The sequence below is a fragment of the Fukomys damarensis genome, unplaced genomic scaffold (genome assembly GCF_012274545.1).
Source record: "Fukomys damarensis isolate Sample0158 unplaced genomic scaffold, DMR_v1.0_HiC HiC_scaffold_39, whole genome shotgun sequence".
Taxonomy (NCBI): Eukaryota; Metazoa; Chordata; class Mammalia; order Rodentia; family Bathyergidae; genus Fukomys; species Fukomys damarensis.
The window spans coordinates 26,809,344-26,836,168 of record NW_022900951.1 but is presented as its reverse complement, the minus strand read 5'-3'; the positions used below and the strand labels follow the sequence as shown (position 1 = coordinate 26,836,168).

The 26,825-nt window shown below is 39.6% G+C and overlaps 1 protein-coding gene across 12 annotated transcripts in view; it reads left to right on the top strand.

The window, feature by feature from the left end:
* The window catches only part of Dmd (dystrophin), a 2,130,457-nt gene that overhangs the window by 2,011,035 nt on the left and 92,597 nt on the right, over positions 1–26,825 (top strand). For all 12 annotated transcript variants that reach the window (XM_033760401.1, XM_033760400.1, XM_033760399.1 and 9 more), the window contains one exon: positions 19,040–19,114. In XM_033760401.1, coding sequence (XP_033616292.1) covers positions 19,040–19,114 — 75 coding nt within the window. The remainder of the gene's footprint in view (positions 1–19,039; positions 19,115–26,825) is intronic.

Here is a 26,825-nt window from a genome sequence, read left to right as displayed (position 1 = left end):
ATAACTGATAGGTAAACATTGAGTTATATAACCTTCAACTTATCTCTCTGGAAAAGTGGAATGGCTAACAAAGTGCTTTATCTTCTCCAAACATTTGTGTCTGCATTTGCTGTCTTTTCTCCAAGGTTCTTTATTGTGTTGTCAGTTAAGGCTTCTAGCCTCTTCAGTTATGTTTTCTGGCCAAGATGCAATTAAAGAATATGGAGCTGCTAATTATTTCCACAGTTGTTTCCAGTATTTTCACTGTGCTAAGTAAGCCCAAGAAACAACTCTGTGCACAAAGCATTTCCCTATTTGATTCAGAGAAGTGGAATCACTGAGTCAAAGGGGTTTAATGTTTTTAAGCCTCTTGGTAAATATTTCTCGAAGCTCTCTCTCAAAAGATTGTACCCATCTGTACTCTTGATAATTGCAAAGGCCCATCTAACTATGTCCTTGCAAGCCCCGAGCATTATTTTTTACTTTTACAATTGTAATATAGACAGTAAAGCCTTCTCATTGTTATTATTTGCCTTTGTTGAGTGACCATGAATGTTTTCTTTGAAATATTTGCTCTGTGTTTCTCCTTTTTTGAGTAATTAAAAAGCAAATTTGATTTAATCACACAAAACTCTTGCCAACTTTTCTGTTAGAATGCGAGCTTTTCTGTTGTTGTGTTCAGGTGCTCAGTAATGAGTGACTCCTGATTACATCCTTTAGCTTTTCCTCTAAGCTAAATAAGCCTAATTCCTTTATCCTTCCTCTGCAGACCTATTATTGCCCATTAAATTAGATTTCCTTATTGTCTAGAACAACTCTAGTTTTTAGATATTTAAAAAAATAGAGCTCCAAACTACAATAGTTATTGTTAATAAAGAACAATTTAGTTATGAATAGATTAGAAGGTTGCTTCCTGCCCCGTGACTGATGGAGATTCACCATACCATAGACTTGGGCAGTTCATGATGGTCCCTGTGAGGCTCTGATCCCCGCTAATAGAATTTTCAAAGCTTTTCTTTGGATTCAGAGAAGAAGATCCAGAGAAGTGTAAAGCCAGTACCCAAGTCGATGTGAGCCTGGACATGGAGTGGACCTTAGGATATGATACAATTACTTTCCTGTTACCATGCAGGCTGCAGTGCCACGTCTGCTTGTGGCCAGTGGAGGGATTCTGAAATTACTCTAAGTCCTTTCTCTCTTCGGAACTTAAATGGCAGCCATACTGTTATGCTATGACACATTTTATTTTTGATTACCATGTGTTCTACCTATTAATGAAGTTCAGTGTGTTTTGTATTGCGGATATACTGGGTTATTAATGTCTTCATATACCCATTTTGGCTTTTCAGAAAAGGGTAAATGTCTTGAGTTAGAATAACTGATGATTTATATATCCAAGTTTATATATACTGCATATAAACTGCATGCACACATATATGTGACTTATTGTTGGCTATTATCTTTCTACCTGTTGTGTAATAATTCATAAAAAAACATGTCATCTTTTGTGGAACAAAACTGACATATGTGAAACAGTGAATGCTTTAAGACTAGGGAAACTGACTTGAGATTGAGGTCAAATGTAAGAAGAGCAATATGGATTACAATCTTTAGGGAAAGCTTTTTGTTAGGTAGAAAAAAATGTTCTTCTAGAAAGGCATTTGCTGACACTGAGTTAAGTAAAGCAAAGCATGAAGCTGAGATGTTCCAGATAGTTTAGTGACAAACAAATGGAGACTTGAGAGAAAGCCTGGCTTGTTTACAAGTCAGCGAGGATGTTTTTCATTGAGAATCTACTCCAGATTTTTGGAGAAAAACCTGATTCAGTGCTACTGGGGTAAGTTAAAGGCCTCAAAGAATTTTTCATTGCATTTGATCGGCAGTGGGTGACTTGTTGAATCCTCAGGGGAGAGATGACAAAGGTTGTATGGGAGCATGGGGATTTGATAGGATGGTGTAAGGATGGATAGAACGAGATGAGTTACTTGATTGATTGATTGATAATTAAGATGACAAGGGTCTTAGGTTAGCAGTGGGGGAAGAAAAGGAAGTGTGTTTCAGAACTGCCTGCAAGTGGTGACAGACTGGCTAGATTTTTAAAGAAAAAGAAAGAGCTAGGGCCAGGGATTTAGCTCAGCGGTTCGGTGGCCTGCCTTGCAAGTGCAAGGACCCAAGTTCAATCCCTGGTGTGGGCGGGGGAGGAAGAGCTATAGGGTGCCTTGTAGATTTAAAGTTCTGATGAAATAGAATGATAATACCCTGGAACAAAGAGGATATTGCGACTGATTTGGGCAATGGGGAATGGATCTGACTTTTACTGGCTTAAATACTTATCTGTAGTTCATCTTCTTAGAAAGCTTCATTTTGGAAGCTCATATAGATGCCTGAACTTCCATACCATAGACCTGTATTCCTCAATAATTCTCTCAAGACCTCTATGAAGTGTATTATTATCTCTTGTGCAGAGGAGGTTCAAGGAGAATAGGTCATGTGCTCACATAGCTAGGTTTGAATGTACTTTAAACTTCTAAACCAGTGATTTAGTCTTTAAGCTGTACTTTCTTCCTTGGAGGAGACAGTGACTTTTTTTTTTCTTAAGGCAAGGTCTCACTATGTAGTGAGGCTGACCTTCAACTAGCTGCATAGCCCAGGCTTACCTCAAATTCAGTGAGATCTTCCTGCCTCAGCCTTCCCAGTGCTGGAATTACAGTGATGCTCAACCATGCCCATCCCAATAGACACATTTTGAAGAGAAAATACTTCAAAGGCACTTGAAAGGGGGACCAGAAGAAAGATTTTTAAGTCAACATGATAAAAAATGATTTTATTACAATTGTAATATGAAGTACTTGGGAGCAAGATAAAATTCTTAAGTATTACCGAGTAAGTACAGTATATATACTTGATATATCCTCTTTGAAGTTAAAGAGGCAGAATCTCATTTAGTCTTGAAACAGTCAGAAGAGGTGCTATTGTTATTCTCCTTTAAAATGAACCCTAAATTCCAGTACTCCCAGCATTTTGGAGGCTGAGGCAGGAGAGTCTTGGCGAGTTCTAGGTTAGCCTGGCTACATAGGGAGTTCAACACCAGCATGAACTACGTAGTGAGACCCTGTCTGAAAAACAAAAACAAAAATAAGTAAACATATTAACTGAAGTAGGACAGTTAAGGGTACTTTCCCAAGCACGATGGAAGAGAAAAGGCTTGAGGACAACATGGATTGGATTTTTAATCCTTAGGCCTTTAGTTTTCCTATTTGTAAAATGAGGCTGGAATATCAGTATCAGATATACTGATTTTTCAAAAGCAAACTTTAAATGAAGGCAATATGAAATGTAAGTCTTCCTCCAGCCTGATATTAATCTCCCAGTTTCATTCCCCAGAAGCAAGCAACAGTATAGTTTCTGTAGATGTTTTCTGCTCTAAAACTATGTCCTTTTTATATATTTATAGCATAAAAGACACAACACTTTATTTTTTATGCCATCCCCATTTATTATTCAACTGTGCTTTTTCTTCTGAGAGTAAGAGATTGGACTGTGGATTGTGAATAAAAACTTGCACTGCGGAAAAGTTTTCTTAGGATGTTAATAAGATGGCAACTCATAAATAAATATGGGAAATCTAAACTCAGCAACTAGTGGCCTTGAAATCAAACCAGACAACCATTCAAAGCATTATAAATGTGAACTGGCTCTCATAACTTCAAAAACAAATAATTACTCAAATGGGAAATTAAAATTACCATCAAAAGTGCAGACAGGATGAGTTATATTAAGCAAACACATCTCAGGGAGTATCTAGGACCTGGCTTTTAAATTCAGGATTAGGCATGCTGCCTTCTTTATCAAAAAGAAAAAAGTTCACACCCGTACTTTCTGACTTTTTCCTGTAACACTTTAGAGCATGTATAACTTGATATGTCTGCATAGTTTCGGATGAGCTGAGTCTTAAAAAAAAAAAAAAAGATCCCAAGGTCTGGGATTTACCCTAGTAGGGGAAGAGGCTGGATCCTACTGGTTTCTGGGAAAATTCATTTTCCAGGCAGATGCTTGTTAAGGTTAAAGAAATTCGTGGGTGCTCTGTTCAAATTGGGACCAATTGGGAGCCCCTGAGGTGCAAGGGGAAGATTGATTTCTCACTTAAGAATGAGCCTTTGTATTTGGTACTCTGGCTCTGTCAGGGAAGGGTGCTGGGCTGAGAGAAAGACAGCCTTTGCTCCTAATCCCTCTTTTCGTCCTAGCTGACTAGGGAACCCAGAGCAAGTTACAAAGAGCTTTCTAGTCATTGGCTTTGTCCTTTGGAGAATGAAAATTTGGAATTGGAGATTTTTTTTTTTAGTGCTAACATATTTAGTAAATAAGATTCATATCTATGTTTAATTTATCTAAAAGTTGTATGTAAATTATAGGTGTAGTTTATATATTATGTAAAGTATACATTCAATTTACATATAAATTAGGTTTAGTTGTGTAAAAATACATGTATGTAAATTGTACATCTAAATAGATATCCCAAAGAATACCCAGAACTAGGAGGTAGAGATAAATTTGAGCTACCTAAAGAATTTAATTCCCGTTTGTCCAGTAACCATTAAATCCCTTACCAGGCAGGCAAGTACCACATTTCCTGCCTGATACAAGATTTAGGCCTTTCAGAATTTAACCCTCGGGCTGTGTTCCAAAAGTTTATGTGTAAGTTCGTTGCTTACAACTTGGAATAGAATGTGTTGAAAATGGTGGTTAAGTCGCCAAGTCACAGAATCTTATTTAATTCTCAGAGTGCCTGATGTACTGCACCCTGTAAATAGAATGCATCTTTGTGTTTCTGTGGGAAGGGAACACTTTTTTTGGTAGACATGGTAGAAACTCAACACTTACAGGCCTTGATTCTTCTGGTCTTGAATCTTCTAGATAAGAAGGACCGGACATTTCACCTTTAGAATTCTAGTTCTTGTTGTGGTCGTTCTATCGTTTCCCTCTTTTTTTTTTTTAACTTTTTTTCTTTTCTTTTTATAGTACTGGGGTTTGAACCCCGGGCCTTTGCACTAAGCTACATCCCTTGCCTTTTTAAAATTCTTCATTTTGAGATAGAATCTTGCTGAGATGCTTAGGCTGAGCTCAAATTTGCAATCCTCCTGCCTCAGCATCCCAGAGTACTGGGATTACAGATATGTGCTACCACATATGGCTCTGTAGTCTTTATTTTTCTATGATGGCTCAGCTTTGCCACTCCACACTTCACCCTCTGGCCCCAGCCCTGAGTCATGGTTCTTCTGAGCATCCTGTCCATCCCCTTGTGCTAATTAGTATAGCCAGCTCTTTTAGGCAGCTTTCTGTCATTATGATGAAATACTTGATACAAGTACTTATGAAGGAAGGAGAAATTTATTTTGCCTTCTAGTTCTGGGGGTTCAAGTCTAAGATCAGGAGGCCCCACAGGTTTGGGTCTCTGGTGTGGATGGCACATCATGGTGAAGTACTTTTTGGAGCAATAGGTCACCTTTACAGTGATACTATGGGTGGGTTCCAATGAGGCACACCCACGGTAACCTAAGGACCTTCCCGTTAAGCTCTGCCTCCTAAAGATTCCAATATCTCCCGGTAGGGCCAGCCAGTAAACCAAGTCTTAGGTTACCTGCCTTTGGGTTACTCATCCAAACCAGTAAGTATCTCAGCAATAGCACCAGCACACTGGGCAAGGAAAAACACATTTCTCCCATGGAGGAGAAGTGGGTAAAGCCATCCGGGAGGCACTGGGTACCTATAACCTTGAATCCAGCTCTGTGATGCAGCCTTAGGAAAGTTGCTAACCATCCCTGAAGTTCGTTGGTTGATCTTTTAATGAAGCTAGCAGTACAGGCCTTGGCATGGTGAGGATTTGATGGCATCAGGTACCTACAGCATGTGCCCTTGAGCCACTGTCTTGCCACTTGTGTTTTTCTCTTAGATTCTGGGAAATTACTTGGATACTAAAAGGGCTTACTTAAAAGTCACTTGCATTTTGGAAATAAAAGGCTGCTGTAGGTATGGCCATGCATATGGTATGTCCGGGATTCTAAGGGCACTACAACCTGGGTCCAATAAGTGGGGAGAGGCTAAAGAGAGCAACAGGTAGAGAAAGAGGAAGTGTTTTTTTTTTCTTCTGTAAAGGAGAAGGCAGTAAAAAAGAGGGAGAATGCTCTTGACATTGCCACTGAAAGGAGAAAGGAGATTTACTCCCCTGGCTGCCAGGAGGCAAGAGGAGGAACTCAGGAATGTGTCTTACACTCATTTTGACACTTCCCGCTGGTAAAGTGAAAGAAACGAAGCTGCTTTTAAAATTTTCTTTTGGTGATACTGAGGATTGAACTCAGGGCCTTCACACTGAGTTATATCTTCAGCCTTTTTTATTTTTCATTTTGAGACAGGGTCTTGCTAAGTTGCCTAGGCTGAGATCTGACTTGGAATCCTCCTGCCACAGCCTCCCTGACTGCTGGGATTATGGGTATGCATCACTATGCTGGGCAAGAAGCCATGACTTTTATTAACAGTTTCCTTCGTTTTGAGCTAATGAAAGCTCAATGGTGAAGCACTTTCCTAGTATACATGGGGCTGTGGGTTCATTCCCCAGCATTGCAAAAACAAAGGAAGAACAGTCTTTTGTTCAATAACATCAAATAGTCCACATGTCAGCCCCTGGCTGGATTGAAGAATTCACATCCTCCAGTCATTTTAAAAGCCAGAGAAAAAGAAATTGGGAAGGGACATCGAATGAACCAACCTTTGGCATGTGCCAAAATTAATACATCTAAGTCATCTTTCTCATAAATACGCATTTTCTTTAGGCCTTCCTTTCTTTCTCCCTTTTATTTCACATTCTTTATCCCTTAGGACCGTCTTGATATCTTTGTTAGGTGTGTTTTCAGAAAGAAGCTTTAACCCAGCTTGTAAAGAATAAGGAAGAGAATGATTCTAGTGCTAAAATTCCACCCATAACAGCAGAGAATTATATTATTTGAAGAAAAATCAGATATAGAATCAGTGTCATCAACAGTTTAAGCCTGGTAAAAGCAAGGAAGTCCCTTTCATAATCAAATTCTATTCAAAACTCTTACTGAGTACCACTGTTACTGGGTTTTGGGGTGCTGGATTCTCCTTCTAGAGGTGGTTTTATATCTCCCACCCGTAAGGATGGCATCAGGTCTTTGCCATCCCATGGGAAATCTGCTGGGTTCTAGGAAGAAGTCCACGTATACGGCTTTGGGAACTGTGCTGCGCCTGTGGCCTGTGGCCTGTGGCCTGGGATTTTACAATTAACAACTCACAGCTACTTTCCCAGGAGTCCCAGCCACACTGTAGCCTCCCTTCTCCTTCACTATTTATTGCTGTAGATGCCAGGGATACATTAATCCAACAAAATGTCTTCAAAAATCTCTCTTTTCTCATCTTTTTTTCCTCAAGTATAGAGAAAGCTATTTCTCATTAGTTATATCAGTTACTGTTATCAGTGTTGCTATAGATTTTATTTTCATTATGGATCTAGTATTTAACCTTAAATAAACCTTTTTGAGGTGAGAAATTGATCACTGTTTTATGTATCACATGGCCTATATTTTCAGTTCAGTTAACCTCAGAAATGTTCATTGGAATATAGCCTCCATCATGCCACAAACTACTTTTGTGTTTGATATATATGAACATATACAGCAGTCTATTTGCACTGTATGCTTTGCACGTGCTGAGCAACCGTCCTCTCTACCACTGATCTACACTGCCAGCCCTGCATTATATGCTTTATGTACACGAGCGCATCCATGACAAACATTCTTTGCCTCACAATCAGGCTTCTGAACCTCCTCCTAGGTCCATCTGTGTACTTGTAAAATCCAGTTTTAGCAAGAATCCTGCCAAGTTATTCAACCAAGACCGTTCCTCTCCCACATCCTCCTTGTTTGTTTGCCCTTAGCATCTGATCAGTTTCTTTGACCTGTTACCCCTCCAGGTGTTTGATCACCCTGGCCTATTTTCTGCAAGAGCTATGTTGTTAGGTAGGTTTAGCCAAAATCCCTCCATAACTCTAGTGTTTCCTCCTGGTAGTTTTCCATCCACCAATCAATCCCCCACCCTGTTGCTGGACTGTAAATTCCCCTCTGTCTATGCTGTATTCAGAATTTGACATGCGCAACCAGAGGTTTGTGTGTGGGTGTGCTTATCACTTCACAACCATACAGGATATGGGTTCTGATTTTGTGCAGGTGAATATATCTTTTTCCCCCAGTATTTTAGAAACTCAAATCTTTAACTCTTGAACTTAAAAACAGGTCCATAATAGATAAATAAGTGTGAACTTTTTATTTTAAATGTGTAAGTAGTTGTCACTTTTTGAAGTGTGGTCAGAAGACTGATTATCTTGATCTGTCTTCCCACCTATGGTTAGAGCTGGAAAAGTGAGTGTATTGAGGCAATATTTTTAGTGGCAAATCATTTCATTAGAATGCATTGGTAAAGGGTGGAGGCCAAAAAAATAATAGCTGGAAAGTCTTTGGAAAACTCCATAACAACTGTTTCCATAGAGTAATTTGAGTGAAAGGCAAATAATAAGTAGTTATTGCAGGGACCCCACTGTAAGAGCTTGGACAGGATGGGAAAAATACAGAAAGTAATTGGGGGGCAAATTTGAAGCTTTGGGGAGTCTCAGAGAGTCTTGGAGCCAAGCTGGAAATTTAAATGACTGAAGGTGGCGATGGAAACTGGGGCAACCTGAAAAGCTTCTGTTAGGGCTTTAAGGCCTATTGTCATACAAGAGTGTGGGCCCCTTCGGTTGGGTCTTCAGGTTCTTCCAGAGAAGTTGCGCAATGAGAAATCACCAGCTTTTTAACTCAAGGCACATCAGGCCACAATTTATAAAACCTTCCTGTGAGCGATACTGACCAATCTGCAAGCTAAATCCAACCAGTTCTGTGACCTCTATAATCTATGGTTACCGGAGAAGTAATTGAAAGAGATTGGGGATTTGGGGAAGAAGATCATATGTTGAAATCTTGGGGAGATAAGGGTGTAGAAATAAGGAAACTGAGAAGTTGAGGGCAAGGTAGAAATGTTAGCATTTAAGAAAATTTGTTGACACTTGGTAAAACCACACAGGGAGAAAGATGAGGCTAGCATTGAAACAGATAAAGAAATTGACTGCTGTTTATTTTCATCACAAAAGCAAGTTTCCCACAAGTTCTCCAACTGTGAGAGAGGATGGGAAAATCAAAATAGGTCATGTCAGTCATATATTTGCATTCTAAAAAAAGGGCACAGTCTTTTTTTTTTCCATTGAACTGTGGCTTTGGTTATGTGGAAAGCTTTACAAAGGTATACAAATTAAGTCACATTTAGTAATTTTTAATGTCTTCATTATAAGGAGTAAAACTTAATTAAATTGGCTCTGCCCTGGAGACTCTGAGACTGTTCACGACTGGTTAATTAAAGAAACTTAGAATAGCGGTGAAGAGGGGACTATTATAACTCCGCGTACTTCTCAGAGTTCTGTAAGTAGCTGAGTGACCCAAGTTAGGATCTAGAAAACTGGAAGACTAGTGACAGGTTCTGAACAGAATAAAAGCAGAGTCATTCTTGGCAACAGTAAGAGTGATCTGTAAGTCTCTTGACAAGAGGGAGACTGGAAGGAAGCCACATTGGTTTGATCTGGTGTGGTCATAATTGGGACATGAGAACTATGGCAAATGATAGCGCTAAAGGGTGGATTGCTCAGTGCCTAGTATGGGTAAGATTCTGGGTTCCATCCTCAGCACTACGCACCAGAAAGGATCCGTGATAAATGAAGATGACCAGAAGTTGAGAACCAATGTGATGGCTGGATACCTTTCCAAAGTTCCAGTTGCCTCCGAAGACAAAGAGGGCAGATACAGCAGAGATTAGGCAGAAGAGCTTTTTAAATGAGTTGACAGAAGAGGAAATGGCCGCCTAAATATGGAATTCAGGAGCGAAAAATGCAGTTAAGGATTTCCTCTCCGCCCACCACCCAGGGTGCCCACCTGGTTGTCAGCCCTCTGCTTCTAGTACCTTCTCCCACTCCTTACCGTCACTGGACATGATGCAACCCTGCTTTCTGGTGCAGCTTCCCCTGGGTTTAGACCCCAGGCTTCTGGCAGGGCAAGCAGCAGGTGGCTAGGATGCTGGCCTGTGTGGGGTTGGGGAGAAGGTATTTAGACCAGAAAACTTTCATCAAGCCTTCCATTTGTAGTCAGAGTTTGGTTTTTCGAGAAGACTGGGAGCCTCTAATTTCTGAGACTACTGGGCTGAAAGAGTTAGCGTGTTTCTTGCTAGCTCTTCCCTCTTTGTGCCCCAACTTTCTTGTCCTGTACCACCCACCCAGTTAATTTAGCCTGGGATTTCTCTGGTCTCCTAAATTGGTTACCACCAGATCATGTTTAAAGCTTCTAAGATAGAAGAGCTCTGAGGTGCTCTCATCTCATCTGCTGCTTTCTTTCTTTCCTTTTGGGTCAATGTCATTTTAAATCCCTGTTCAGTCATTCTAGTAGAGTTTAAGGATGAGAGACTAGAGTCTATTTCATATGCTGTGTTTAATTACAAGCTCCGAGACCTTCCATCCTTAGTGCATTGAGCAAGCCCCTGCCACTTTTCCCGAGTCCCCGAGAAGCCTTATTTGGGACCGCTCTTCCTTTTCACCCACTTGTTTGGGTTTTGTTTTTAGGGGCTTGAATTCAGGGAGTACTGAGCTATATTACTAATCCCTTCTATTGATTTCTTTTTTCTTTCTCTTTCTGAGGCAGAGACTCACTAAGTTTCCCAGGCTGGCCTCAAACTTACCATCCTCCTGCCTCTGCCTCCCTCAGCCTCTTGAGTAGCTGGAATTAAAGGAGTGTACCACCATGCCTGGCTTCCCCCATCTCTCTGAGATTTCAGCAAAATTGCCCTTCTAAGGATTCCTACTGGCCCACGCTCTTCTCTGTTTCAGAGCTATTTTTGCATGTGCTGAACTGTTACCCTGCTGTGCTCTGCCCACTCATCACCTGGCTCGCTCCCATCATCCTTTAGGTTTTGGCTTCCATTTCACTTTCTCAGACAAGCCTTCCTGACATGTGTTTCCCTGTGTGTACAGGCTCACTGCTTCCTGTGTGTTTCCTTTACCCCTTTACCACAGTACAGGTGAATATTTGATTACTATCCATCCCCTTCACTAGGCTGTAGACTCAAAGAGGGCAGAAATCTGCTTTGTTTACCAGTGCATTCCATGTCTGTGTCATGGTCCCTGACCCATGCTATGTGCTCAGTAAGTCCTGAAAGAATTGTGGATCGATGGCTCTTCTAAAAATGTATAAGCAGTTTTAAATTGAGTGTGGTGGCACATCCCTGTAATCCCAGCACTCCGGGAGGTTGCGGCAAAGAAATCAGAAGTGTGACCCCAGCCTGGGCAACACAGCACCTTAGTGAGACCCTGTCTCAACATTAAAAAAAAATTTAAACAGGGCTGTGAATGTAGCTGAGTACAAAGGCCCTGAATTCAATCCTTAGTACTGGGAAAAATAAAATTTCTTCTGCCTAAGCGCTACATCAGTGTAAAAGCTGTGGGTTCAATCAATCTCCTGTACTTTTTATGAGCACTTTTCCCTAAGGGGTATTGAAGAAATTACTAGTATCATTTTAAATATATTTGTAAATATTTGTTTAAAAACAGGTATAATTGGCACCATAAAATGGAGCTGTAAAAGTCAGTTATTTATTTATTTTTTCCTTTGGAGACATGTGGCTTACCCAAACTTTCTGAAGCCTAGGAAATAGATAGCTCTCCTCACCTCTCCCTGGCCCGAATGAATGGGCAGAATACACAGAGGCTGGCATCAGGAGATTAGGTCCAGTTTCATTCCCATAGGCACTGGACAGAGTGCTGGGGTCCTGCAAGGGACGAGACAAGCCTGAAACATGGCTGTTGCCTACTATTCCCTCCCCAGCACTAGTCTTTCTATAAAAGACCCCAGCATAGCTGTACTCATTGAGATAGCCATAAGCCCCTTTATCTCCTTAGAGCTAGCTTTCAATGCATTTTTTTTTCCTTCTTAGCAAAATGTCTGGCTTCCTTTAATTTAGTCAGCAGTGAGCAACTGAACCTGAGTATATGACCTTCGGTAGTTTGTAACACAAGTATATTTAAAATGATAATAATGACATTTTGCTTGTAGTATATTAATACTATAAAATAACCAATGATTAAGAAGGGTTCTTTAGATAAAACTGTTTTAGAGGGATTTTTATTTTTGTTTTTAAAACAAGGTATCACTATCTCACCGAGTAGTTTAGGCTGGCCTTGAAGTCACTATGTAGCCCAGGCTGGACTCTAACTTCTGGCAATCCTCCTGCCTCAGCCTTCTGATTGCTGAATGCTGGGATTACAGGCATGTGCCACCATGCCTGACTTGCTTTAGAGCTTTGTAAAAGGCATCCGTCTTCTATAATCATCCTTATGGTCGGTGTGCATCTGTGTGTACAGCAGTTGGTGGGTGAATTAGAGCCAGAGCCTTCTAGATTTGAAAGTTTGGGGGAGCTAGGCACAGCAGTATGTCTGTGAGTCAGCTATCCATTATAAGGTCAGGCCCCAGAAATGGTCCTTAAGATGCACAGTTCCCGCAAAAACTTTATATTGGCCATTTGTTACAGAAACTGCTTTCTCAACAAATCTTCTACCAGAGCTGCTAGCAATGAACAAAACTCATTTGAATTTCTACTCTTCTGCTACAACAGTGTTGCTAAGAAGTGGTTGAGGCAGTGCAGAGGAAGCCCTTGAACTATCCATGGCGAGGGTTTTGTGCTTTTATTTCACAGTCACACTTCTCAATTTGTTGTCGTATATAACCTCTTTCCCTCTTCCTCAATTTGAGATCTTTCACATTTTATGCTATACTAGATATTTTATTAGAATTCTAGAAAGTCACTGGTGCCGGAGAAGTAATAAACATTTCACATCTGGAAATATAACTTGACAGTAATTATAAATTCACAGGCTGAGCTTTCTGTGGTTCATTCAAGTATGAATGCATACTTCCTATTTATCTGTGTATGGGTTTATTTTTTCCCCCATTGAAATTTGCTCAGTGTTGATGATGAGGTTTTAATGAGTGTAGATTTGAAAAGGCCTGAAATATATGTAGAAAGCTATAGGTCACATATGATGTGTTAATAATGCTCCTCTTCTTCCAGCTAATTCTTTAAAGGTAAGTTCCCAAATTCTTTGTTTAGTTTTCAGTAGTTTCCAATAATCCTAAACTTCTGAAACCTGGATATCCTGGCTTAATTTGCTTTTAAGCCAGATTTGATTTAGATTACTCAGATTTTCTCTAGCCTCATTATGACCTGTGTGATTCTTGTCAATTCTAGTGAGTTTGGGCTGGCAAAAATATTTATCCTATTGAGAGACCATTAGAGCATTGTAGAAAATGTGAGATTAGAAATATTGTACTTTAAATCCATCCACTTTATTTCCCATTAGAGGAGATACTTGATGGTGGTGAGGAGACTACCCTGTTCTGTCTTCCTTGGAAAATTATTTAAATAGACATACAGTGGTAGTTTAATGCACATTGACTGCCAAGCACTGAATTTGGAACTGTGCCAAAAATATACTTCCCAATTTTATTTTTCACTCATCATCATCTGGGAAATTTGGATTAAGTTTCTTCTGGGAAATAGAGTAGGTAGAAAAATACAAAGATCACAGCACTGATTTATCTGTTAGAATAATCTTTGGCCATGCAACTCTTTCCATTCATGAACTTTATGGTCATTATCATTCTTTCTGCCCAACAGATAAGCATACTGTTAGGACTTTTGGACCTTTCCAAAAAGCCTCCATAAGCTATTGGAAAGCTGGACTACAATATTCCTTGTTTTCAATTCTAGAGCTCAGGTTATTGAGAGATTACAGGGTTTGAGGCAGAGCTATTAGAAGGCAGAAACAAATTGTAAAATGAACATGAAGGGAAGGGCTTAATGCTTTCTTTCTATATCTTCTGAATTTTCCTATGACTTTAACATGCTCAGGTGTTTCCTACTCTTTTGTCCAACATGCATATATTTGTGACCAGAACCTGGCCAGTCTTTCTTTTCTGGTGAATTTGACACCTTCCACTGCTGCCTCAAGGTGAAATAAACATTGTAAAGGTGAAATATTTACCAAAGTCAATAGAAGTTCGTAGACTAAACAAATGGACAAAAAACTTTATTACTTGTTTTGTGTTTCAAAAGGTGAATGGACCATCGCTTCCATAGCTGGTTATTCAACTCCAGAATCTGTAGATGCTTTGATATTTCCTTCTTGTTCCTTAAGTTTTCAGATTTCTCCATTTGTAGGCTAGAACTAGCCCTGACTACAATAATGTGAGTTGGAAAGGGGAATGTGCTGTGTGGAAACATGGTCTAACTCATTTCTTGGATAATCTCACTTCTCTTGAGTTCCGGCTGCAAGAGCTAGTGAGCTCATACCAGTTTGGATCAGAGTCTTGAAAGGCAGCTGCCAGGGAGAATGGAGGCCGGCCTCCCATAGGCCATGGGGATGAGGGGCTTCCGTATTATTAAACAGCACGCATATTTTAGCTACACAGTCATCTCAAGCTTCAGGCCAGGACAATGTCACATTGTTCACAGCTGTGTCACTTCTTGAGATTTCTGTGTGCATCCTACACCCACACTTTTGCAGAGAGCAGACTTATCTTTTCCAGCTGTAAACCAAAGGGAGTGGTGCTGCAGATCCTTAGCAACACTTGCAGGCTTAAACAACACAAGGTAGTTCACTCTCTTGAGTGGGACTTTCAGGACACTAGAACACCATTGTGATTTGCTGATGATTCCTGGATGTGAACTTGGATGGCTTCCATAGCAATATGTTGGAAACTGGCCATTTTCCCTGCTGCTTTCTTCTGGCATTCCTGAATCACTGTTGGAGAATGGGCTGGACCGTGGTGCATAGAAAACTCGTAGTGGAAGGCTTGTTCTTCACGGTGGTTTGGAGGTGCAGTGATGTAAGGGTATCAGGGAGGATTAACTGGAGGTGGAATGTATTGTAATTAGAAGGATCTGGAAGACAGGAAAGTTTGAACTGCTTTAGGGAAGCAGACAGCATGGCTACGGCAGCAATGTCCCAGATGCTTGTCTCTTGATATTACTGCACAGTGATCCACACCCTGAAAGAGTCAGATCATCCTTGCCTCTCCCATTTGGAGCCCTAGCTTCTAGAATTTGCCAGGTCTTGATATGAACTGTGAGATTTGGATGGGGTGTCTGAACTCATCTGGGCCATTCTGAATTCTGAATAGAATCATGAGGATTGGAAAGGGAAGTCATTTGGGGTCATCAGAGAAGTATCTTGTTGTTTTGAAAGAAGGGAGAGAATAGGAAACTAAGGCAGTTAAGAGGCTGCTGAAAAGGTTGATGATTAGAAAGAGAAAAAGAAGAGAAACCCCATGCCAGTAACAGCAACAAATACGATTTCTTGGCACATAGCATATGTAAATGAACAAAAGAAAATTTGGGATTGGAGGCTCATTCTTTGGAAACTGCTACATGCTGCTTGTTCAGGGAAAAGAGATCTGCATTTGACCATAAGCACTTGTGTCTGAATTACTTATTTTATAAAGAGTCAAAGGGACTCATTTATGAGTATGTGTGAAGGAACTCCACACTGCCATCGTAAAGAGAAATGTGATTGTCCTGCTGAATGCTGTTAAACCAATCAGGAGAGGAGGGCAGGAGTTGATTTCCTGTGAATTAATGCCACAAGATAGCTCTTGGCATGAATTAGTTGCGATCATCCAAAAAAGTAAACAGTGGTAACTGGGGAAAAGAAACAAGGAAATAACTCTTGACTCTTGGAGAAGAGAATGAGGGAAAATCAGAGAGGCTCAGATAAATTAAGATCTCCTCACCAAAGAACAGGTCTAAGGGAGTAAATACACTTTGAGAAGGAATCTATACATATATCTTTCAAGACATTCTTGGGTGCTTTTAACTTATTGAACATCTTGTTAGTGTTCATCAAACAGGGAACCAGCAGGGCACAGTGATACAGGCGTGTAATCCCAACTATTCAGAAGGCTGAGGCAGAAGGATTTAAGCTCAGGGCCAGCTGGGGCAACTTTTGTGAGACCCTGTCTCAAAATAAAGAAAAGGAAAGAAGCTGGGGATGTAGTTCAGCTCTTTGGGTTCAATCCCCAGTACTGCCAAAAAAGAAAAAAAAGTGGCGGGGTGTGGTGTGGAAATGATGACACACAGATTCCCAGGCTCTCCCAGACATACTAGATAAGAAAATCTGGGGCATATCTGTATTTTTAAATGAGCCCTTCACTCAAGTTTGAGAACCATTAATCTCACAGAAGGGTTCTGTCAGTCATCTCACTGAATCATTCAGCTAAGAATCCAGTAAGCCTCAGCTGGATAGTTTGGACTCGTGGTGTGGAAATGATGACACACAGATTCCCAGGCTCTCCCAGACATACTAGATAAGAAAATCTGGGGCATATCTGTATTTTTAAATGAGCCCTTCACTCAAGTTTGAGAACCATTAATCTCACAGAAGGGTTCTGTCAGTCATCTCACTGAATCATTCAGCTAAGAATCCAGTAAGCCTCAGCTGGATAGTTTGGACTCCAGCCTGGGGTGCCATTTCAAAAGATGTAGGAGTTAGGAGATTCTTCTCTTTAAACCCAGTTAATGTTTTTAAATTCTTTTTCAACAATCCGCATATTTTGCACACTACTAATATCACCAGCGTAAGCCCGTCTAACATTAATTAGGATAATTAATGAAACCCCTAGTGTATAGGAGCTAAATATAGCTGAAGTACTAACAGTGGCTGCCTCTGGAGTGAGGCCTTTTGATTAATTGCTAGCCAGCCACCCCTGGAGTGTGCATTCCTGATTAAGACAACTGACCGCCTCTACAGCGTCGCTTAAGCTAACACACTCATACATCATGTTGTACTGTCCACATGAGGATTTTTTTAAAACCCTTAACATTTACTTTACTAAGGGATAATTTAAACACCATAAAACACTTCCATATTAAGTGTACAGTTTGAGTTTTGACAAACATATACACTTGTGTAGCTACCACACCGATCAAAAATATATTTCAGTCACCTAGAAAATACCCTTGTGTTCCTTTGTGGCCACTTAGCCACCCCAACACAGGCTACCATCCGTCTTAGGGGTGGCTTTTGCCTAATGTACAATTTCAGCCTAAATGGCATACCTAGCTTAGTGTGTTTCAGATCAGTTTATGTTGTTACATTATCTGTAGTTAGTTCCTTTGCTGTTGTAGGGTAGTTTGTTTATCTATTATCCCAGTGATTTGTTTCCAGTGTTTGGCAAATAGGAATAAAGCTGCTGTGGACATGTGACTTATTTCTTTTAGATACAAGTTAGGAAGAGAATATTTGCATTGTCAGACAGATATGTTTAATTTCAGAAGAAACTGCTAAATTCATTTCCTAAAGTTGTACTATTTTACATTCCTACTAGCAGGGTGTAAGAGTTCCAGTTGCTCCATATCTTCACCATTACATATGGTATGCCAGTCTTTTTAAAAAAATTATACTGAATAGCTTAAAATAAATTAGATCTTGTTTTTCCCCTAATTTAAGTTCAGACTTTTATGTTTGGTTTCTGCAGAGACTGTAAAGCTAATAAGTTTGCTTCAAGAGGCTTGGATATAGATTATTGTCCTTTGTATTGTCGCATTAGAAGTGGCTTGTTGGTGCCCTTTGATTAGGGCAGTTTAATCAGGTTTACCATGATTTTTGCTTTAAAATATGTCAATTTTTCATTCTTCAGTCTATTCCCCATCTGTATTAGGCCTGCTTTGTGTGTATGAAGTTGCTGGGAAATATGACAGGAGTAGGTGATGAGATTCTTCAAGGAGCTTTTTGGAGCTGGGTTTTGGAAACAAATATACACAGAAACATTAGGAAAGAAATGTATCCAAGTGTATAGCACACCTAAACTAAGGACATCATCTGAATATAGCTTCCTGGTAGGTGACTTTAGTCAGGACTTGAGGGATATATGTAGAAAACAGTAGAATGAATTGTTGAGCTGTTATTCTCTGCTGAATATTAGAGTGATTGTGCCTTAAAATATGAAACTAGTTGTTGGCCAACGAATACAAAATTACTGTTAGCAGGAATAAGTTCAAGAAATTTGTTCTACAGTAAGGTGACTATAGCTAATGATGCTATATTATATTCTTGAAAAATACTAAGAGGGTAGATGTTAAGTGTTTTCACCATAGAAATAATGCTATGAGGTAATGCATGTTAATTAGCTAGATTTAACCACTCTATGGTATATACGTAGACCATAAAACATAATGCTGTACATGACAAATACATTACAATTTTATGTTGGCTTAAAAAAAGAAAAATGCCTAAGTACATTTTAGGTTCAGTTATATTTCAAAATACACAGAAATATGCATGTCAAGTAAAAATGCTGAGAATCTTAACAGTACATATCTCATGGATTATGAGATTAGGATGATTTGTTTATTCAATATTATATTTTCCTTTTATTTTACCATTTTCCAAAGCAAGCATTTATAACTTTTTTCATGTTTTTTTTTATAACCAAAAAAGTCATTATATTGATATTGGTTGTTGGCTAAATTCTTACAGGTATTTCGAGCATGTATTCCTTGTTGTCTTTAATCTTGTATGCACAGATTCACTACAGTGGGTCTAGATTACAGTCTAGGAAGAAAAACAATGCCTGTCCTTCTTTTCCCTCTTGGGAACAAGGACCACATGAATGTCCTACAGGCTCTGTCACTGTAGTCCTTCACAAAATTTAGCTTTCCTGGTTGTCAAAGGCAAAAAAGTTTTTTTTCCTTATAACCCATGATCAACAGAATTTCACCTCCCAAAGCTTGGAGCATAGACATAAGATTTTTTTTTGTAACCTATTTTTGTACTTGTTAGTTGTTGGTAAATTGTTGGGGGCTTTTGTCTGTGCTTTCTGATGAGAGATAACAAATTATCTCTGTCTCTTCCTCTTTTTTTTTTCAGCTGACCTGAATAATGTCAGGTTTTCAGCTTACAGAACTGCCATGAAGCTCCGAAGACTGCAGAAGGCCCTTTGCTGTAAGTATTAATCTAACACTTGAAGATCTTATTTAGTTTGCTTAAAAAAAAAAAACAAGTGGATTAGAGGTATCTTTCCCTTGCACAGGGGTGAACTAGCTTGTGCAAGACCTGTTGCACCATAGACCTCATTCTTTAAGTGTCTCAGCATTGGGGATCTTGTTCAGTGGTAGTGTTTGCCTAACATGCATGAGTTCCTGGCTTTAACCCTCAGTACCACCAAAAAAAAAAAAAAAGCCTTTCCCCCCAAATTAGTCCTAGCTGGAAAAATAATCAGCCTTGAAAACTAGATATCAAAACTGCCATTCCCAACCGGGCTATCCTTGCCTTACCTGCCATCACTATTCTCTTAGTCATTGGCTACTCTGTAAGACAAGTAAGGCAAGGATAGGCTGATTGGGGCCAATACTTTTGATCACTAGTTTTCAAGGCTAATAATTATTTTCTAGCTAGATCTTATTTTGGGGAAAACAAGGAATTACCTACCTTTGGCCGAGTGTTTACCTCCACTCTTATATTTAGAATTATTCCTGTGAGTATTCCTCAGCTACTGATGTTAAATTGATAAGATATGGATAATTTATTTTCAATCATTGGCATTCGTATCTGTAATTATCTTTATGAGATTTGTATTATATCCCCCTATTCTGTTTTTCTTCTTCTTACAAAGTATATTTAGTAATAGAAGGTTATGACTATCTTATCCAAACCAAGTTCACAAATATGTTTGAATGTTAATACTTAGATGAATGCTGCGATAGAGGAAAGATGACTAAGATTGCTTTTCTCCATTTTTAAATTATATATCTATGGGGAAATCCTAAATTATTATACCGGTCTGTCTTTTCATCAGGTAATATATATATATATATAATGTATAAACACACACACACATACACACACACACACACACACACACACACACATACGCTGTTATCAACAAAGTGAAGCTGGTCATGGTAGTGCATGCCTGTAATTCCAGTACTTTGGGAAGCTGAGGCAAGAAAATCCCAAGTTCATGTCTTACCTTGGCAATTTAGTAACTTCTTAAGATGTTACCACAAACCAAAACAAAAAATAAGATAAAAGGTCTGGAGATATAGCTCAGTGAAAATATCCTGGGTTCAATCTCTAGTACCTCAAAATGTAAAAAGTGGTTTATATATTAATATTATTTGAATATCTATATCCATTGATGGTAGGTATATCCATGAAACAGACAGGCATAGTCCCTACCATGAAGGAACTTACAATGGAACAAGAAATAACCAGGAAATCTATGAAATCTGTAGATACAGGCAGATGTACATATAAAGCCATCAAGAATGACCATGATTGAAGTGAAAGCCTAAAGTGATACTGTCACTATTTCTAAGCAGTATGAATACTGAAGAAAAGTAAAAGATACTTTCAGCATCACCTACTTAGTTGTGCCATAGGAACAATGGGGTGCTGTGTGAGGTGGAATTCAGAGGAGGTTTGCTTTGCTTGAAGTATTGATGTCTAAAGAAGCTGAGATCAGAAGGGTAAGTAGAGCTGAATCTAGGACGACTCTTTCAGTCAGAAGGAAGACTTGTGTTCTGAGGCCTGGAGTGCAAACAAAGCATGTTGCGCTAGAAACGGAAAATACCTCAGTGTGGTGAAAGCACAGAATTCCATGAAGGGCTATTGTGAAATATTAGGCCGGAGAGAGAAGCTGAAGGCAGATTGTGAAATGCTTTAAAACCCAAGTTAAAGAATGTAGAGGTCAGCGGGGAGTCATTGGAGAAATATTGGCCAGTGGATGACATGATGAGATTTTCATTTGGAAAAATAATTTTGACTATCACACCAAGCATGGATTGAGGGGTTGTGTGACTGACAGGAGAGAGACCTGCTGTAGAAATAGAAACCAGTAATATGGTGGCCTGAATTAGCAAACTAGGAGTGGAGATAAGTGGTGGGAGAGAATTTACAAATATTGAGGAGATCAGTTTGCTAGTCCTTGGTGGTGGGTAAAAAGGAATGATGTGGATGAAGGGGAATCAAGGAATACACTTAGCTTCTTGGCTTATGCTACTAGCTGAGTGGTGGACTTGCCTGATCAAGCTGGATGTAAAACTGTGATACTGAGGAGAAATCTACAAATAATATGTAGGAATCAGCATGTAGATGCTTCACTTTTTTCTTTTTTGTCTTGGTACTGGTAATGGAACCCAGGGCCTGCACTGAGATACATTCCCAGATTTTATTTTTATTTTTTAAAAATTTTGCAATGGGGTCTTGGTAAGTTACCCCGGCTGGACTCAAACTTAGAATCATTTTGCCTCATTTTCCCAGAGTGCTAAGATTATAGGCATGTACCACCGTGCCTGGTTTAGATGCTGCTTTTAATCAACTATGGAGAAGATGAGCTGGCTCAGGGAGGCCGTAGAGTGAGAAGAGTTATTTAGAACAGAAAAGGACTTCAAAGGAGTGGCTAGCAGGGGCCAAGAAGTTATAGTGGCCCTGCATTGAAAGAAAGAAGGGATCTTTCACTGGGGTCAGATACTGTTGGGATATTGGGGTTAAGCTGGTAAGAGTGCCCATTGGATTTAGTAATTCAGTGAAATTTTAGAGGCATGGTGGAGGTGGCCTACCGATAGTTAAAGTGGGAATATAAAGATGGTTGGTGTATGAAGCATTGTTGGAGAAATGTAGTGGTGAAACTAGCAAGCTCAGGGGGCTGAGAAGTTAGTGAGATACTTGCATGTATTTATACGAATATGACTAAACAGGGCAAGGTAAAACTATTTGGCTCAGGAGATGAAAAATGTGCATTTTCAGAGGATATGTACAGGTGCTCCAGAGCCCAAGATAGGGAAAAAATACTTCCCTTCCACTATAATAGGTGGGGCAGAGGGAAAAATATGTGTAGGCCCAGGTAACTATGAAACTTGGTAGCAGAAAGGTAAGGGATACCTAGTTAAAGGTGTCTGTTTTCTCTGCAGTGGAACAGTCCCTTTGTTAACAGATTAACAGTAGAAGGTGATAAAGTTGAGATTGGGTTTATCTCTCTGGGGCTTAGTTGGAAACCAGCATTATGGAATCCAGTGCCATAGGGGTTCCATAATTACTCTATAATTTCCCCAAGTACACCCAGCAGAAGCTAGATGCTCTGTCCTAGCGTAGGTACAGGACAGCTGGGCCCAAGAAAGGGAGGACTGGGACAAAAGTGTGGTTAGAATGTTATGTGTCAAGTATGTTTTGTGTGGGCTCTGGTGTGACTTTGGGGTGGTAGCAGGTAATTGGGAAGTGCAAGGGTCTAAAAGATAACTATCGGGGGGCTGGAACAAGAGGTTGTGAAGGAACTGAAGGTCAGTCAAAAAGTTGTAGTCGGAAGGGGGAAGCATCATTTTTTGAGCATTACTGAGCCTCGCTGAATGGTTCCACATGGTAAGGCCTAGGGCATTGGTGGCGAACCTGTGGCATGCGCAGCATTGTGAGCCATTTGTATCATTGAAAGCTCTAAAAAGTTGGCCATCACTGGCGTAGGGTATGACCCTTTGAGGAGTTGATGGGGTCAGAGTAGATGTGGACTTCTAAGGAGATGGAGGGGGAGGTTAAGGGACTGAGAGGCTAGAGTGGGGCCTAAATCACCTATGCCAGTGTTGATGTCATTCAGAATTAGGGCCTGAACTGGGGGAAGGTGGGGGACTGTGAACCTGGGCCACCAAGTGTTTAGAATTGAAGGAGTTCAACTAGGGCCTCTTCAGAGGCTAGCAATAAGATAATCAATAAATCACTGGTATAGGGTTTTTATAGAGATGGAAACGTGCTAGAAGCAGAATTATTTGGAAAGAGAGGATAGGTCTTTCCTCTTCATCTTAGTATTCCCAATGTTTGACAAGAAACCTGGCACAGACTAGGGTCCATTGTTTTCATGGAATTAATGCATGATGAAAGTCAACAGAGGCTTCCATTTCCTTAAAGCTTATAGCCTGGAGTTATCATTTTCCAGCTATCTAGCTCCCAAGTTCATGTGGTTTGTAAATGTTCCTGGGCCTAGGGTTTCCTTAAGGACCAGTTAATGTACCATAGTGGGCACAAAGCAGGTTGAGGTGGAATGGAGTTGGGACTGAATGCAGACTTGTCTGCTGGTTTTTCTTCTCTTAACCCTGCTCCGTTCCATAGATACTGCTTTCCTTTGATAAAAGAAGAATGATGAACTGGTTATCAGTACTATAGAATATTCCTGTAAGATCCTAAAGTTCAAAGAAATAACCCACTGTTCCAGGGTATACTACAATAAAGCTCTGAGATAGACTAGATAAAAACATCTATAATCTCTAAAAAAGAATTCTTTCCATAACCATCCTTTATACCTGCCTGAGGCATTATTCACTTTTCCTGTTTAAAGAAAATTGTATTTATATATGTTTTATTGCCTATCATTTCAATCTGTATAAAATTTTCTGAGAAACATTGCTCAAATGGAGGAATTTGATACTGTAAAATATGTTGGACATCTGAGGTGAAAATCTCAGAATAAAGTCAGGCTTGAATATAGAATGATTTCTTTAAATTTTACTTTTAAAACAGATTTCAAATTCTCAGCATTTTCTCTTGCAGCATAACTTCTCATATTTGAAAAAAAATTCAAGGATAGCAAAATTAGGGCCTATTTATTTAAATTAGGTTTTTTAAGAATTCCAAGCGGGCACCTTGCATAGTAAGAATAGAGTGAAGAATTTACCAGTCCTTTTATTATTGAAAATGTGTGGTCACTGTTACTTAGTAACTTTTCAACAGATGATTTAAGAGTTTCCTCTTAAATTTTATATTTGCTTTGGTTTATCTTCCAGTCTTTTGTCGTTTCTAAGTCTGCAAAGCCCCGATAAAGACCCTGTTGACTGTGGTATAGGCAAATAAAGCTTGCCCTGACTAGCTTTTCCTACCAAAAGCCCTTCTACTAACTCTTAATTTGATGGAAATTAATGATGTTATCTCAGTGATTTCCTGATGCCAGTAAAGAGTATGAATTACAGATGCTTTTGAAAATATGCACTGCCACCTGCATTAAGCCCTTGATCTTATTTTTTGATTTCCCTATCAGAGTTTTAATATTGTGGAATGCTGAATAACAGAATTTTATCCGTGATAGAGAACTTGATAATTGCGTCAAGAGCATCACCACTGGGCTACGATGGCCTCAATTTGTAATCAGTTTAATGTTGCCTAAGTCCATAGTGACTCTCAGTGTATTGTGAATGAAAATTAAACTTGAAAGAAAAGCAGAGACAAAGAGAAAATCTTGGTAAAAAGGATTGTAAAGCTGTTTCAATTGGCTGATGCTCTGGTGAAAACTGAAAATAGAAAAAAAATAGAAAAAATATATATATAGCCAACTTCCAAGAGCAGAAGTAAAAATGCACTTAACAAGGAAAATATATTTAGTTTATTAGTGTGTAGAGGGGTGGAGAAAGCCCAAGCCATAGGGGTAAATATACTACAGTTGATAAATGTGACATTCTGCAAACAACAAAAAATCAAGAATAATTCGCCTCTGTTCAGCAACTAAATCATACATCAGAGATTTGGTATAGTTTAGACTTGCCTGAATGGAGTTGAAACTTCCAGTTTCTGCCTTCACCCTGACAAACCAGAGGAAAACTGTGGTCCCTTTTATGTAAATACCCCTCACCTTTTGGGACCGAGCAGAACCACTGAGCTAAATCCCCGGCCTGCCACTCACCTTTTGATACTGCACTCACAGTGGCATTAGTTAGGGTTCAGTTACTAAAGTAAGACTCGCAGGATCCAAAGTAACATGGATTACACATCTACATTGTATTGCCAGAAAAGGCTACAGTACACCAACAGCATTGAAGGTAGGATATGGAGCCACAGCCACAGACTGCCTCATAACACGAGGTCCTAGAAAACCGCACAATTATTTTGACCCTCTGTCTTAGTTACCTTCTCATTGCTGGGATGAAATACCCAGCCCCCACCAGTTATAGGAGGAGAGGTTTATTTCGGCTCACAGTCTATAAAGGTTTCAGTCCAGACTTCGCTGGCTTCAAGGCAGGGCAGCATGGCAGATTGGTATTGAAGAGGAGAAAGAGCTCATGGCATGGCCAAGGGAAGCAGAATACAATCAAGGGAGGATGTAAAAGGAGTTATACCCTTCCAGGCTCCCATGACCCACCTCTAAGCAGGTTTCACCACCCAACACCACATTTTGCTATGAACTCATCAGTAGACTAGTCCACTGAGGTGTATCGTACCCCATGATCCAATGACCTCTCAAAATCCCCACCTATGAGCACATGAGGCTCTGGGGGGGCCATCTAGTTCTAAATCATAACACTTTTCCCTACACAAATCTATGTTCCCATATATTCTGTATTATTTTTCACATACATTAGAGGCCATGTCTCTTTATTTCACAGTTAAAAACATCTTGAGCCTGGGTATGGCAGTGGACAACTGTAAGCCCTGCATTCTGGGAGGCTGAGGCAGGAGCAGGAGGATTGCAAATTTGAACGCTGCCTGGACAATTTAGCAACTTGGCAAGACCCTGTTGCAAAATAAAACATTTAAAAAAGTTCTGGAGATATAGCTCAGTGCAAAGGCCCTGCTTCAATCCCCAGCACAAAGAGAAAAGGAGAAAAAGAAAGAAAGATTGATCTTGAGGACATAGTCAAACTAATTTTCTCTGTGCATATGGCTTGACAGATATTGGTGCCCCAAAGAGAAGGGTCCTATAACAGGACCCATCTCTTTCCCAGGGGAAATAACCATAGGCCTGTTTAAAATTTCTCCAGTGCCCACAAGTGCATGCTAGGGAAATAATGGTTGGTCCTCAGTCATGACGCTAGACTGTTAAAGAACACCTTGTAGGTTCCACTCTTCAGTAAGCGGTTGATTCCATTTTCTTGTCATTCTAGGCAAGCTGCCATTCTTATCCTTCCTCCTGTAATTAGTTGCCCTCAAAGTGTCCTTGCACTAGGAGGTCTTTTACAATAACATATCTCTTCTTCAAATCAAATTCTACCTGGCCGGGTATTTCTATCCCAGCTCCTAATTACTTCAGTTCTTTTATTTCAAGTAATCTAGTGTACTTTGTCCACCAGATATATTGTTGGCCATCGATATAACTAAGAAATATATTTGAGGCACAAAAATCTTGTCTTTCAGCTAAAATCGCCTGAATAGTAGTTATTCGTACATGGATTTTGGTTTGGATGTGCCATAGAAATTTTAATACCTATCCACATAAAATTTCTGGCTAGAAAGCCAGACATTAGAAACGTCAAGAAAATAGGTCCACTAAATTAATTTTAATTCTCTTAGTGACCCGATTATTCCTACACCCATTTATAGCTATTCATGCACAGTAATGGAGCAGAAAGCTGAAGTTTTTAAACATGTAATATTATGATAGATGAGCATACAAACCTTCTATCACTTAGCCACTAACTTTCTTAAGCCTTCATTATCATAATTAATGGTCACAGTGGTGTCCATTCAGAGTGTTATAAATCATTATACTCGAGATTGACTGGGTAAATATTCCCATGGAGTACTTTTTAACACAGATGCATAATAACAGATACATCTAGGAAACAAGAACCAAAAGAAAGCCTCTTTATTACTCCATGGAGTCAGTCCCAGCCAAAATTCCCACCTTTTCATTCACACATTGACCAACTACTTAGATCACTTTTTTTTTTTTTTTTTTTTTTTT